General features: G+C 37.5%; 1 protein-coding gene across 1 annotated transcript; it reads right to left on the bottom strand.

Moving 5' to 3' along the window:
- Positions 1-2117: 2117 nt before the first annotated feature.
- MTPAP (mitochondrial poly(A) polymerase) lies at positions 2118-12876 on the bottom strand (the record flags this gene model as incomplete). Its single annotated transcript, XM_010017726.1, has 8 exons — positions 2118-2925; positions 4314-4387; positions 4487-4579; positions 6002-6228; positions 7779-7990; positions 11382-11606; positions 11943-12176; positions 12704-12876. Coding segments are annotated over 8 exons (1577 nt in total), but the record flags the coding sequence as incomplete, so codon positions are not given.
- Between the last annotated feature and the right edge of the window lie 284 nt (positions 12877-13160).

Genomic DNA, 13160 nt, shown 5'->3' with positions numbered 1-13160 from the left:
ATATATATATATATATATATATCATCAATACGATATAAATCAACCTCAAAATGTCTAGGCTTCACTCGGCAGCTAGTCTCCAACTCCCTGGACCTGCAGACATCCGAACCAATCACCTATGCATTTCCATTGCTACAATACTGCTTTTGGCTTCTTTTTTTTTCTTTCCTTTTCAGAAATTGGCCTGCAGCCATGACAAGGGCTCAGAACTATTCCCAAAAGGGACAGTCAGTCTAAACAGAAAAGCGATGCTGAAAGGCCCTGCACGTACAGTAACCATGTTCTGCCCTGCCTTTAAAGGAATACTAAGCAGCTTTAATGCCTATACATATTTACAAATGAAGAAAGAGCTTCAGTGTGGCTCAAGTGTGTAACCAAAATACAAAGTTTACTCGTATTTGACTACAAGCATCTTGAGTCCATGTGTCGAATTTCTTATAACATCTCTGTTAGAGTGAACCACTGTGAATACAATGCAAGTAGATGTACACTGCCACAGCTCTGCTGTGTGCTTCTGTCCCCGATAACCCATTGTCTTATTATTGCACTGCAGAATTACCCATTTTGTTTAGCTGGAAAAAGAAAACTCACCAGTACTCAAGTACTGCCCTAACCTTTGAAAAACTTCAATAAGCTTCAGAGCCTTTTGCTGGGGGAAACTGCAGAAAAGTGTATCTCTAGGTTCTGTAAAGATTAAGGTAGCAATAGGCTCTTTACAGCATCTATGCCATGCTTGCTATTAAAAGCTTTGGGTTAGCACCAGTAACATGTTATCATACCAGCCACCAAAAAGAAGTTCACATACTAGCACCAGGATTTAGGTAGAAAACTAAGTCTGAAATTCAAAGCTCAATCTTGAAGAAGTTCATATGAGAATTAATTCCTGTGACCAAGATAATGACTATGTAGTTCATATGAGAATTAATTCCTGTGACCAGGATAATGACAATGTGAGCCGTTATTCAAGAAAACATTTCTGAATCAGAAATGGACACATGAGTATTATTTTAAACTTCAAATAAACTAACATGGAATTGATCTCCAAGTCTGACCCTTTTGTCTGCCAGTTGCTGGGAAGTACTTTTCCTTGCCCAGTTTTCACAAGTACTTTTTCAGTATGCATTATGGCCCACAGTATTTCCAGCAAATAATACCTCAGGGAAAACAGAAAACACACTTCTAAACTCTTCAGACCACACCATTAGAAAGAAAGTCTATACAGTATCATATACCACTGCAACATTTAAGAATCTAAACATACTGAAAATGAAGATGCTCATAAACATCAATGTTGCATCTGTATGATAATCTCCGAGTTACAGCTATTTCTTGTATAGGATTTCTGTTAAGAATAAAGATAACAGTCTGTAGAGTTATCATTGTTGCCATTTAGTTTCAGTGCACGAGTGGCTCTCAAACTGGACAGGTAGAATACTCACAACGAACTTAGAAAAATCTATGTGACATTTGCTTATCATCACATCTGCTCTCCACTTACCTTTCTGACTTTTTTCCCTTCCCTCTCCCCCTTCCTCCGAAAACACTCTCTTTTGTGGCAGATGGAAGAGAACTCAATGCTTTAAGTCAATGGGAAGGATTGACTCTCACTGATCTGGAAGGGGGACAATCGTCGTTTTGCTGAATATCTGAAAAATACAGCAAGACTGGGAACAGGACTCCAGCATAATACCTGATTCCCTACAGATCTCTGCAAGGAATAGAACCTTTTGCAAAGTATAGTGAGAGGAAGGCTTTGGTGTTGTCTAGTAGGCAGCAACTTTTGAGGAGAGTGATGAGGCAAGGCGGCCATGCAAAAGCCCCTGCCTGAACCTGAAAGACAGGTTGAAAGTGAAGTTGAAGGCAAGACGAGAAACATGAGTGTATATACAAGTGTGAGTGGAAACCAGTCCTGTGGGTACAAACAACAAAAGAGTTGACTGAAGAAATGTGAAATCAAATGGTAAACACAAGAACAAAACCACTTTTCCGCCATGGAACAGTTGCACTACCCTTGGAGAGCAATGTCTTATGAAACGGCAAACCCTACTATCTAATTCCATTCTCTTTATTTTGGCTTGGAACTATCTACATAAATGGAAAATGACTGCAAAAATAGATACATGCACTTCGGTTTTACTGGTTTCCAAAACATGATTGGATTGGAAGCAATGGTTCTAACACATTAATCTTTCAAACCGAGGTTTTACCGAAAAGTGGTTGTTTCTTGAGCTTTTACTTAGCATATCATTCGTATGTTAGCCAATAGAATTCCCAAAGGCTTCTTCCCATGCTGTTCCTGTCAGTCTTTTTTTAAACAGGGCCCAACTGAAGACTACTTCCAAAATGTATCTGTAAAACTTGCATTTGAATGCTCTTCATTCATAAAACAGATGGAAAAATGAAGAGCAAGGAGAAAAGTGTACAGAAAGAAAGCAGACCTGTACAAAAAGCATCACAATGGAAAACAGAGGTCATTTTACTCTCCATTTCACCATAATAGAAATATTAAAAGTAATGTTCTTCAGACTGTGTGTCACCTTCAATTCCTAAAACAGAATATCAGCTACTGTGTTTCTGTGCTGAAAGTCACTTTCCCACTGCTTTTTGTAGACTGTTTGGATTATTTAACTTTAAAGAGTCCAAGAGGTTTCTGATTGTTTCACTTCCTATTCCTTTCATCCTATTCTTCATCTTGCTGGAATTACTTTTTCCAAATGGTATCAGTAGGGCTGCCAGTCCCCAAGGCTCTTTATTGATCATTTGCTGAGCTTTCTCTTCCTTCCGTAAAATCCAGGCGCTTTCTCTGGCCATAGCTACAAATTTCTCCAGCTGTGGCAGATTAACATTCTTGCTAATATTAAGGTCTTGTTCAAAAGGATTCCAGATATAAAGAGGAGACGATTCAGGTTTATTTACTTCCTTTCCCTGCAGACAGTGGAAAGAAAAAGCCAAAGTTGCATATGTGTATTATAGGCTGAGCAAATAACAAATCACTTGAGTTATTACATTAGCATTACAAGTATTTTGACCAAGTAGAGAACTTTTTGCAAAAAAAATCCCAGTTGTTATTAATCAAGTTAATTTTCCCGTCAACCTGACTGTATGACTCCTGCTCTCTGAATCCTCTTAGTGGTGGTTTTCCTTGCCGCATTCAGCTTAGATTTCCTCCAATGCAAAGAACACACAACTACAACTTAGCCTGTCTTTTTGGCCGTTCTCCCATTTGCTTTTCCACAAACCTCAGACCTCACTCATTGCAGCCTCCTACTTCTATCTCCATTTGTGTATGGGTGGCATGAGTGTGTCATATTAACCTGCATAGCCCAGTTTGATAAACTACTACAAGCACTTAAACTGTCAAACCACTCCTCTTTCAGTACTCATTAGTATAACAAAACAAGATTATTACTTTGGCTGAAATTCCTCCCCATTCAGTCTGTCCTTTAAGTACAGAGGTATTCAGGTCATGGTCCCCTTTTGGGCAAGTCATTGACAACTATGTAGTCTGCTGTTTAAACACCCTTCCATCTTGGTGCTTATCAGTGCTACTGGGCTGACCTGCTCTGTATTACAGAATCTCTTCAGGCCTTCCACCACAAGCTGCAGCCAGAATCCACCAATTACTGCTAGTCCAGGAAATGTCCACATACATGCTACATACTCTTGCCCAGGCCCAAGGGGACTGACTAGTTAAACAGAAAAACATCAGCAGCACAGACATTTGCCCTGACAAGCTCAGGCTCCAGCATGTGTATATTTTTTGCTTGCCTTTTTTAAGGCTTAATGGCAAACAAAAGTTCCCCAGCTTAATGAACCAGTTTCTAAGACCAACCTGCAACAGCAAAAAGATCTCTTCATGCCAGTAATCCATAGTGCCCATGTAGAAAACAGAACACAAACAAATGTCCACACAGCAACACATCACTGAAACCCCAGTACGCAGCCCAGCAGGAACAGGTGGAAGTTAAGGCAGCTAGTTATGTATGTAGCAAAATAGCTTCTATTTTTTAAACCTGCCACTTTTATTACAGGGTTTTCATGAAAAACCATACAGGCTTAGCATCAGTGTTTGTGCTTTCCAACATACCCAAGTAATGACACTGTAAATGTCCTTAATGGTGCTATAAGTGATAAGGCTTTGAGAGGAAAACTTTTTGCCTTCACAAAAAGGACTGTTTCTGGATAGAACCAATGTAAATGGACTTTGTATATGCAATTAAAAATGACAGAAACTCTTGCTTAGCATACGTAGTTTGTCAAATGGCAGACAAAGATATTCAACTGATACTGATGAGAGATTAAAATTCATTCACCTTTCGAAGATTTATGGAATTCCTTCTGAAATCAAAGTTTCCATAATATTCAAAAAAGTCACCCAACAATACATCTAAGGGAAAGAAAAACAATAGCCATCAGTAACATTAAAAGTTTATTTTCAGTATGCTCATGAAAAATAATTTTAAAAAGTTAATGACAATTTACCTACCAAGTGTTTCTGTATTATTTGTACGTTTAATCTTGCTTAAATCACTAACAAATGAGCAATCATATCCTCCAATTACAAGCTTGTCTTTTTGATCTGAAAAAAAAAAAAAAAAAAAAAAAAATCACGGGCATAACTTTAAGTGATAAATAATAAAATGCCATTGTGCTTAATAAAATTAAGATAACAGACATGACTGGATTTGATTAATGCTATTGTACCAAGTACATCAGATTAGGAGTTCACGAGTGAACTTTCAGGTTAAGATTCAACTTAAGTGGTTAAAAATTTAAAATAAAAAAGTCCATAGACAGGCAAAGGAAAAGAAGCATGAGTAAATGCTGTATTTCTAAAAGCCTACAAGAATAAGGTATAGGATACCTTTGTATCTCTTAAGTTACTTATTTAAGTAACAAACTTATGGTATCTCTGCATACAGAGCTTTATCACACACTAAACAGCACAAATCTCTAAGGTTAATGAGGGTTTCAAAAAAAATCAGACCCAAAGTGTCCACTGCCTTTTTTTGAAAAACTTAGAAGAGACTTAGGAATATTCTTGTAAAATTTCAGTGCAGGTGTTTTGGCTTATATGTTTAAAAAAAAAATAATTCTATAGACTTCTGATGGAATGGTTCAACTGATTTTGTGAATGCTCCAACCCTGGAGGTGTTCAAGGCCAGGCTGGACAGAGCCTTGGGCGACACAGTTTAGTGTGAGGTGTCCCTGCTCATGGCAGGGGGGTTGGAACTAGATGATCTTAAGGTCCTTTCCAACCCTAACTATTCTATGATTTTAAAGCAGCTGGACACAGACCTTCTCCTCCACTCAGAGCACTCAAAGCTTCCAGAGAAGCATGTCAATAAGCAGAAAGCATGAGTGAGGAACCGAGAACTTGGGGTGTCATTCTCTATGCTTTCCTAAGATTTACTGAAGATAATACACCCTGAAAGCTATGTATGAAACAGCCAGAACAGCTTGTTTGGGAAGATAAAAGAATTATTTGCAGATGGCCTAGACAGTCTCAGGGATATTATAAATTGTGAGGAAAAAATATAGCCTTTCTTTTAAACATTTGATACCTATAAAACAATACACATCAGATCAGTCTGCACAAAATTCTTAACTGCAGAGACATCTGAGACCCTGCAAGTCTTCTAGGAAAAAAAAAAAAAACCCACCAAAGTAGAAACTAAACAAACAGATGAAAAAAAAAAAAAAAAGAGCTAGCATGGGAGCACTGAGCAAATAAATGAGCTCTTAATTATCTGAGGCACAGAACAAGCCTAACCCCTCTAAACAGAATTTAGTATTGTATTGAAAATGGATTTTTTGCCTTTAAAATGTAATATTTTCACCAAAAAAATACATCTAAAACCTGTATATTCCCTGAAACATAAGGCACACACAGTATGTGCCAGTATTTGAGATCGTAAAGAAATTGCTTGAGTTTATTCAGCACTTTAGAGAAAATAAATGTGAAAGTCACTGCAATAAACACATAGATAGCTGTCCTTACCTGCCAGTTCTTTAAGCTGATCTAGTGTTGGAATGATAGGTGGTGATCTCCTTTGCAGAAAAAACATGATCATCATGGTCAGAGAGAAGTTTGTAATCCAGGTACCAGGAATACTATTTGTAAGTCCATGAACACGGGCCCAACATCGTACACTGAACACTAGTGCTCTTACACGGGAATCCAGACAGCCATAGATGTACAGGAGTTCTGAACTTTTTATAGCAATGCTGAAGAAGAATTGAAAAGACATATAAATAATGAGAGAACCGGGAAGTACCAGATGCAGTGTTCATTGTTCAGCCCTACAGCACCAGTTGGGTATCCATAAGAAAACACATTTAACTTTTATGCATTTAAAAAAACAGAAGACAATGCCTGAAAACTGTCCAGGATGAAATACTTGGTAAATTTCCATAGTAATAAGTATACAGTTATGGGTAAATAACAATACTGCATTTGCACTGTTTCCTTGTTCCACATCACAGTGTGAGTTACACAAACAAACAAACAAACAAACAAAAAAAAAAAAAAAAACCAAACCAAACAAGCAAAAAAGAAAGAAAGAAACAAAAATGTCCCATCAAGTTCTCAGGAATGAAACTAGACATAATGAACGCAAACCCCATAATTTTACTCCTAATCTTGCACTGAGTTTTTCTAAAAATCCACCATGGCATTTTGGGAAAATTTACCATGTTGAAGTTTTACAACTCTGAAGCGCTTCCTTGCATCCAGAGGTTTGGTATTACTCCAAATGATAACAAGACAACACACACAGTCCCAACCAGCCAAACTGTCAGCAGAGAATTACAAGGAAATGTTCACATGCTGACTTTCACTGTGGCTGCATATACAAAAGTAATTTTATTGCAAGACATCTGTTCAGTACTGCCTTAACAACTCCTGCATATTCTGAAACGGAACTTTGGGTAATTCAGAAAATTCAGGGTAGGCTCTGATTGTATCTCATGTAGACAAATCACAAAATCTGCACTAAAAGCCTTATCAAAAGTATTCTCAAAGATAATCACTCACATTCTACTACTCCCTAACAACAACAAAAAGAGTTAGTTACTCATGTTTTATTATGTACCCTCAAACCAGTGCTATGGATGTATTCTGGATTGAGGTGGGTATTCTTAATAAATACGTGACAGCAAAACAAATCATGTTTTACTATAAACCAAACGAGGGCAAGCTGTTAAGAGGAAAAACAGATGCAAGGAGAGGTATTTCTAAGAAGCTTGCTCCCTCTATTGGGCATTGCGGTGAAAGGTCCGAAATAACAGTAACACTTCAGACAGACTTCGTTTTCAGACGCAGCAAGTTAATTTAGCATTCAAGATATCTTGCCAGCAAACAGTTGTATGCAGACCCTTAAGAAAAAAAGGACACTAATATAACTAGAAGCCAAATAACTAAAAATTAACACAATGGAGCTGCTTAATCTGAAAACCAATCAAAAGAAGGCAGTGCATATGCCCCATATACATGAAGGGAAATAATAACTAACAAGCATTGCCTTCTTTCAATTCCTTGTAAGTCAACCTTACTGTATAGAGTGGTTTCAGCCAGTAAGCATTTCCTATGCTGGAGAAAGGTATCTTAACTACACCAAAACCTAAACTCTAGAAGTCAAATATATTCTTTTTACTTTCAGAGCCAGCGTTCGCATCTGTTAACAGCACAGAAAGGAGTAGATGAAACAGTTTTCATTACCCACTTTGAGAACATAATTACATTAGTATTCTTTCTAAACTTTTTAAAACTGTCTCACCTGTTGCTCACTGACAGATCACACTGGAATCCTGTCGGCTGATGGGAAAATTTCACCAGCGGGCAGCGAGCATTGAGTATCTTCTGCACACTCACACATCCAGGACCAAAATTATCAAGGCAATCACCAATCACAGACAGAATTTTCTGGGTTGCTAATCTTTCAGATGGTAATCTCTTCATTTGATATTCCATTTCAAAGGGACCTTTTTTCTAACAGAGAATTTTAAATGTAAAGTGTTAGCACTGGAACCAGAGACATTTAAGAATACTTGTGATAGATTACAAGTTTGCAAAGGAGTTTCAATTAAAGATTGAGAGACAAGAATTACTCAAAGCAACGTGCAGAACTCTGAAAACGGTAAAAACATACTATATCATCTTTTATATTCTTTTTCACTGACTTAATTTTTCCAGATTAATAGTGATCAACTTACCCTCATCTGAACAAGTTACTTTACAGTATAATACTACTACATATCACTATTGCCTACAACAAGTAATTCCGGAATTCCTGAGAGGGCATATGTGATCTGACTGAAAAGAGGAGCATACAGTGAAATTAGAGAGGCGAATGACAACCAAAACACCCTTAATTTCAAACCACCAGTAATTCCATTTCAAATCCTCAAAGAACAATGCATCATTAGTGAATCAAATAGCAGTGTAAAGGAAAATGTCTTTTTCATTAAAAAAAAAAAATAAATCAAAAAACCCCCCAAAATCCATGCAAATCACTTCATCCTTCAAAATGAAGATAAGCTTCTGTAAGACCTAAAAGAATCAGTTCACAACACATACAGTTTTTATGACAAATGAAAACACCTGTGAAGGTGTATTCTGACAACATCAGAAAATAATTTCCCTGTAGGTCTTTGTATTTTGAACTGCCATATTTGTAGCGTATACCTCAATAAAGTGACTTCATACCTATGAAATCTCTGTTCTCTTTATAGTCCCTCTACGTTTCTAAGAAGCCTCAGCTAATTTTGCTTGCTAATTCAATAGATGACACTGATTTACTACCCACCTTAGAACACATCATGAGTGAATGCACACTATACAAACAGCATTACACAGTGACCTAACTAGTCCTCTGAGACACAGGGGACGTGCTTTTGTTGTCACCAGGTTAGTGCAAAAGAAACATGGGCTCACAGACAAGAGAAATGATTCGGAGGTTAAGGACCTTGGAACCTTTCCCATAAACTCAATTTAAGTGCTGAATTCCTGAGTCGCTCCAGCAATCACTGAAGTGGACTGTTCCTGCTCTTGCCAACAGTTCTCCAGACAGCATGTGTGTTTGACCATACCAGGAGAGCGGTCCCTCATCCATTTAGCTGTGTAGCTGCATGCTACAGCAGGGCTGGCTCGAAGTGAAAAGAGCCTGTAACTATTAACACTGAGGTAGGTAACAAGAAAAAAAAACCACGGGAACTCGTCCAACATGTAGGTGTGCTGGCTTTCAGACCTTTTTGTTTGTGACAAAAATCACAACATGCCTTCCCAAACAGTAGCTCAGTATCTGTCAAAAGCTGAATAAAGACTTTTTTTTGTAATGATAAAACATACACTCTTAAATCATTGATAGGACCTTCTTACATAGCTTTGGTCCCTGTTGAGCAGGATGAAGTACTGATACACTTGCCCCAACCCTGTGGTTCTCTACCTATTCTTGCCATGTCACTCAGAACAGCAAACATACATAAAGTAAACTATTACTCGGGGGTAAATTGATAAGAGTACCTCAACAGCATAACTGTTTTAACACAAAAACTGTTACTTTAAAAATATCACAAACCGTTTTATGTCATTCACTAATATCCCAAACTGCCCACATGTTAAAAATGCCCATGGTCAAACATTACATTGATAATCCACTCTTGGTAAAGAATGTTCCCACTTTTGCTGCTTTTTTAATTCACGGTTAGCAATCAGTTTACCATAAGACTAAATAGAATGTTATTTAATGTAAATAGGTACTGAAATGCCTGGTCCTCCTCCATTGCTGGTACCTCCTAAAAGGTTGCAATAGAGCAGAAATCAGAAGATACCCATTCCACTGCTGCTTTATCATCTTATAACTAAAGCTACCTCTGCTTGTCTTCAGTTGTTCTAAGACAGTCAAGTTACGTATACGAGTCACACAATTTGCCAGGGAGAATACTGTTCTCCCTACAAATCACACTGCCAACTATATGAGACTTTTGCGTTCCTCTGAAGTATTGTCTGTTGCCCATCACAGCCGATGGACCCAATGTTAGTATCAGGTTTACATGGCAAGGTTTTCGTAGTAGGGGAGCAGCAGGGTTGGCTTCTTTGAGAAGCCACCAGAAGCTGCTCCTAACGTTGGACAGGGACAGTTCCAGCCAGCTCCAAGATGGACCAGCCACTGGCCAAACCTGAGCTCGTCAGCAATGTCTAGCGTTTCTTATTTTACAAACTTTCACATTGATGCAGCAGATGTGCCCACGTTTTAACACTCTAAAATGTCAACAAAACCAACAAGATCATCATCTTCACTGCACATAGTCTGTGCTTGCACGCAAGACAAAAGCTTTGCTGCACCACACAGAGTAGAAGTGTGCCACACAGCCTATTAACCTACCACGTAATCTGAAGGCACACACTCAAGTATCCCTGCTGGCTCTTGCTGCAGCATCCCCATAGTAGTAAGTCTGTGAACCACCCAAAAGTAATCACAACTGCTAGTAAACCTGTCCATCATCAAATAACAACAAAGTTCACAACAGAACTTCTATTTCTACAGAGGATGAATACTAAAGAAAACAGCTAGTTACAAAATATGCTTTGAAAATGGGCATTTTATACTTGAAAGACTTTTCCCTCAAAATTTAAGAGGCAACTTTATTGTTTAAATGTAAGGGTTCCTAGATTTTTACAATTCACACACGATGTGTGTGTGAAATCTTCAGCTGACATTTTGCTTTCATTGTGTCTGATCACTGCAATAGAACTAAAAACTATGTATGTTTGCAATGATATTTCTTTAAAGGTATGTATATGGCAATACACAAATTGTACAGAAAAGCTGAGTGAATTTTTAATCCTCAAAAGCTTAAGCCTATCATGATTTTATTTTTTTATGGAAAACAAAGCTAGTTTTTCCACAAACTATCTATCACCATACAAATAAAAAGCCTTCAAAATGCCAGAATTGCTTACTTAATAACCCATTCAGAATCCATGAAAACCCTAAAAATCAATGCCAAGCTTTAAACCAGCATGGATGAAGCCCAGTAGCTTCATCCATGAAGATGAAACCACAACAGTAGAATGTGAAAGTCTGACATTGCATGCATTTCAGACAATGAGGGCCTTTTTCACAGGGAAATACACCCTACCAGTACAAAGTCTACGTCAACACCGAATCACCTTTCTATTGCAAGGAAGATGTCTTTCATGTCACATCCAGCTTTTGAAAGTCTTCAAATCCCAACATTCAAATTAACTTGTTCACAGTCTATAGTACGAACTCATGTAAAACCTAAGTATAAACAATCTGATTTCTGTGTGTGAAACAGCAAATTAGCTGCTCTGTTGAAGAAATCCAATAGGTTGAAGATGCACAGCATAAACTTACCATCTTTGCAGCATGCTTTTGTGTATCACGGAAGTCCAGAAACATGTCCACATCACATCCCAGTTTACCAAAGGTGTTGACTGAAGAGCCAAATGGCTTTACTGTGCTGTCTGGAAAATACGCATGTGCAAAATCCCGAACCAGGGAACAGACCAGATATCGAAGCTTGATATTTTCATCTGTAAGCTGATACTCATTCAGTAGCATGTACATCTGACTGCTTACCTAGTTGAGACAATAAATACTTTAAATATAAAATCACCCACTTTCTGTCTGTTAGCATACATTTAAATCTACTTAACATCGTTGCAACTGGAAGATTTTTTTTAATCTCAAATGTGCTTATTTCATAAAGAAAAAATCATTTTGACAATCAAAATTCCTAATTTCATCCATTTGTTTCAGTGAAGGAGAACCACTCACACAAAAATCTAAGAGGGGTTGGGTTTTTTTTTTACAAAATAGAAATAAATTGTTTTGTAAGTTGCACATGACCACTTGCTAATCTGAAATAGGCATGGTTCATTTCTGATTGACAGAGATCAAGAAACCTCTACTTACACTGTCTGCATGACAAAGCTTCTGAATAAGGTCTTTCACTGGAATGTGAGACTGAGGAGAGAGGTGAAGTGGTGTCTCTTCAGCAGCTTGACTAACTGGGTTTTTCAGCATGAAAGTAAAAAGTCTAGATTTAAATGGAACAACATGATACTCTGCAGCACTTGGGACTCCAATGGCATCCTGCAACGAGGCTATACTGTTCTTTTCTGAAAATTCTATTAAAGCATGGATACCCTAAAACATTAAAAATGGAAAGAGAGAGGGTTAGATAAATGCATACAAGCCCTCAACCTATACTATTTAGATGTTCCTGGGAGTATTGAGACAGTTTAATATGACAGTCCTGAAGCCAAATGCTAGGTTCTGTACCTCAACAAGTTTTAGATGCTTCTTCACAAAAGATCAGAAATATTTAAGATATGCTATTCGTGGCAGTAAGCACTAAACATAAAAGTTCTAAAATCTATTCATCTTCACAACTGCAATGCTTAAGAAACACATAAAAGAGAGTTATCTCTATTGTTAGAGCAATGCACAGTGCACTGCTTGGTGTAAAGCAGGTTAGCTGTGCCTTAAGTGTTGCTTAGCTGACTTACGAACAAAAATCTGTTGCCCAGCAACCTGTCAACACTAACCAAGACAAAAATTAATTTAATATACTAATTATACATCATTTTCTTAACTTGCATGTATGAGGCCTTGACAAAATGCTGATATTTGTTTTTGTCTAAGTCTAAATTTTATTTTACTTTATTACATACCCAACTTTCAAAAAAGAAATGACTCTTAATGTCTCCATGACTGGATAAATATTGCAATAACTTTTTTTCATTAAGTTTTGGTGGGCACTTAATTAAAACAGTCCGTTCTGCTTGCTCCAATCGTTCTGTTTGGACCTCAGTGAATGTCTTCTTTCTGGTATTGACTTCAGCATCTGTGAGAAGAAAAGAGCATGAAGACTCTTCTATATAAACAGAAAGATTTAAAACTGATTTTAGTACATTTAGTCTCTTTTTCTGGATTTAACAACTGGCCAAAGGTTTGTCCTAGCTCTGTGAGAGGGTTACAGCAAAAGAGCAAACAATCAAGAATGAAAGACACAAACTAAGTGTATTTCTGTCACAAATACATACATTTGTAAGAACAAGGAATAGCAAATATAGAAAGAAAACAATACTGACTTCCCTTGATCCCCCAGGAAGCTTGATAATACAAGGA

Source organism: Nestor notabilis, unplaced genomic scaffold, assembly GCF_000696875.1.
Source record: "Nestor notabilis isolate BGI_N333 unplaced genomic scaffold, ASM69687v1 scaffold13077, whole genome shotgun sequence".
Classification (NCBI taxonomy): domain Eukaryota; kingdom Metazoa; phylum Chordata; class Aves; order Psittaciformes; family Psittacidae; genus Nestor; species Nestor notabilis.
The sequence above is the reverse complement of the archived record's forward strand: the minus strand, read 5'-3'. Positions and strand labels throughout refer to the sequence as shown.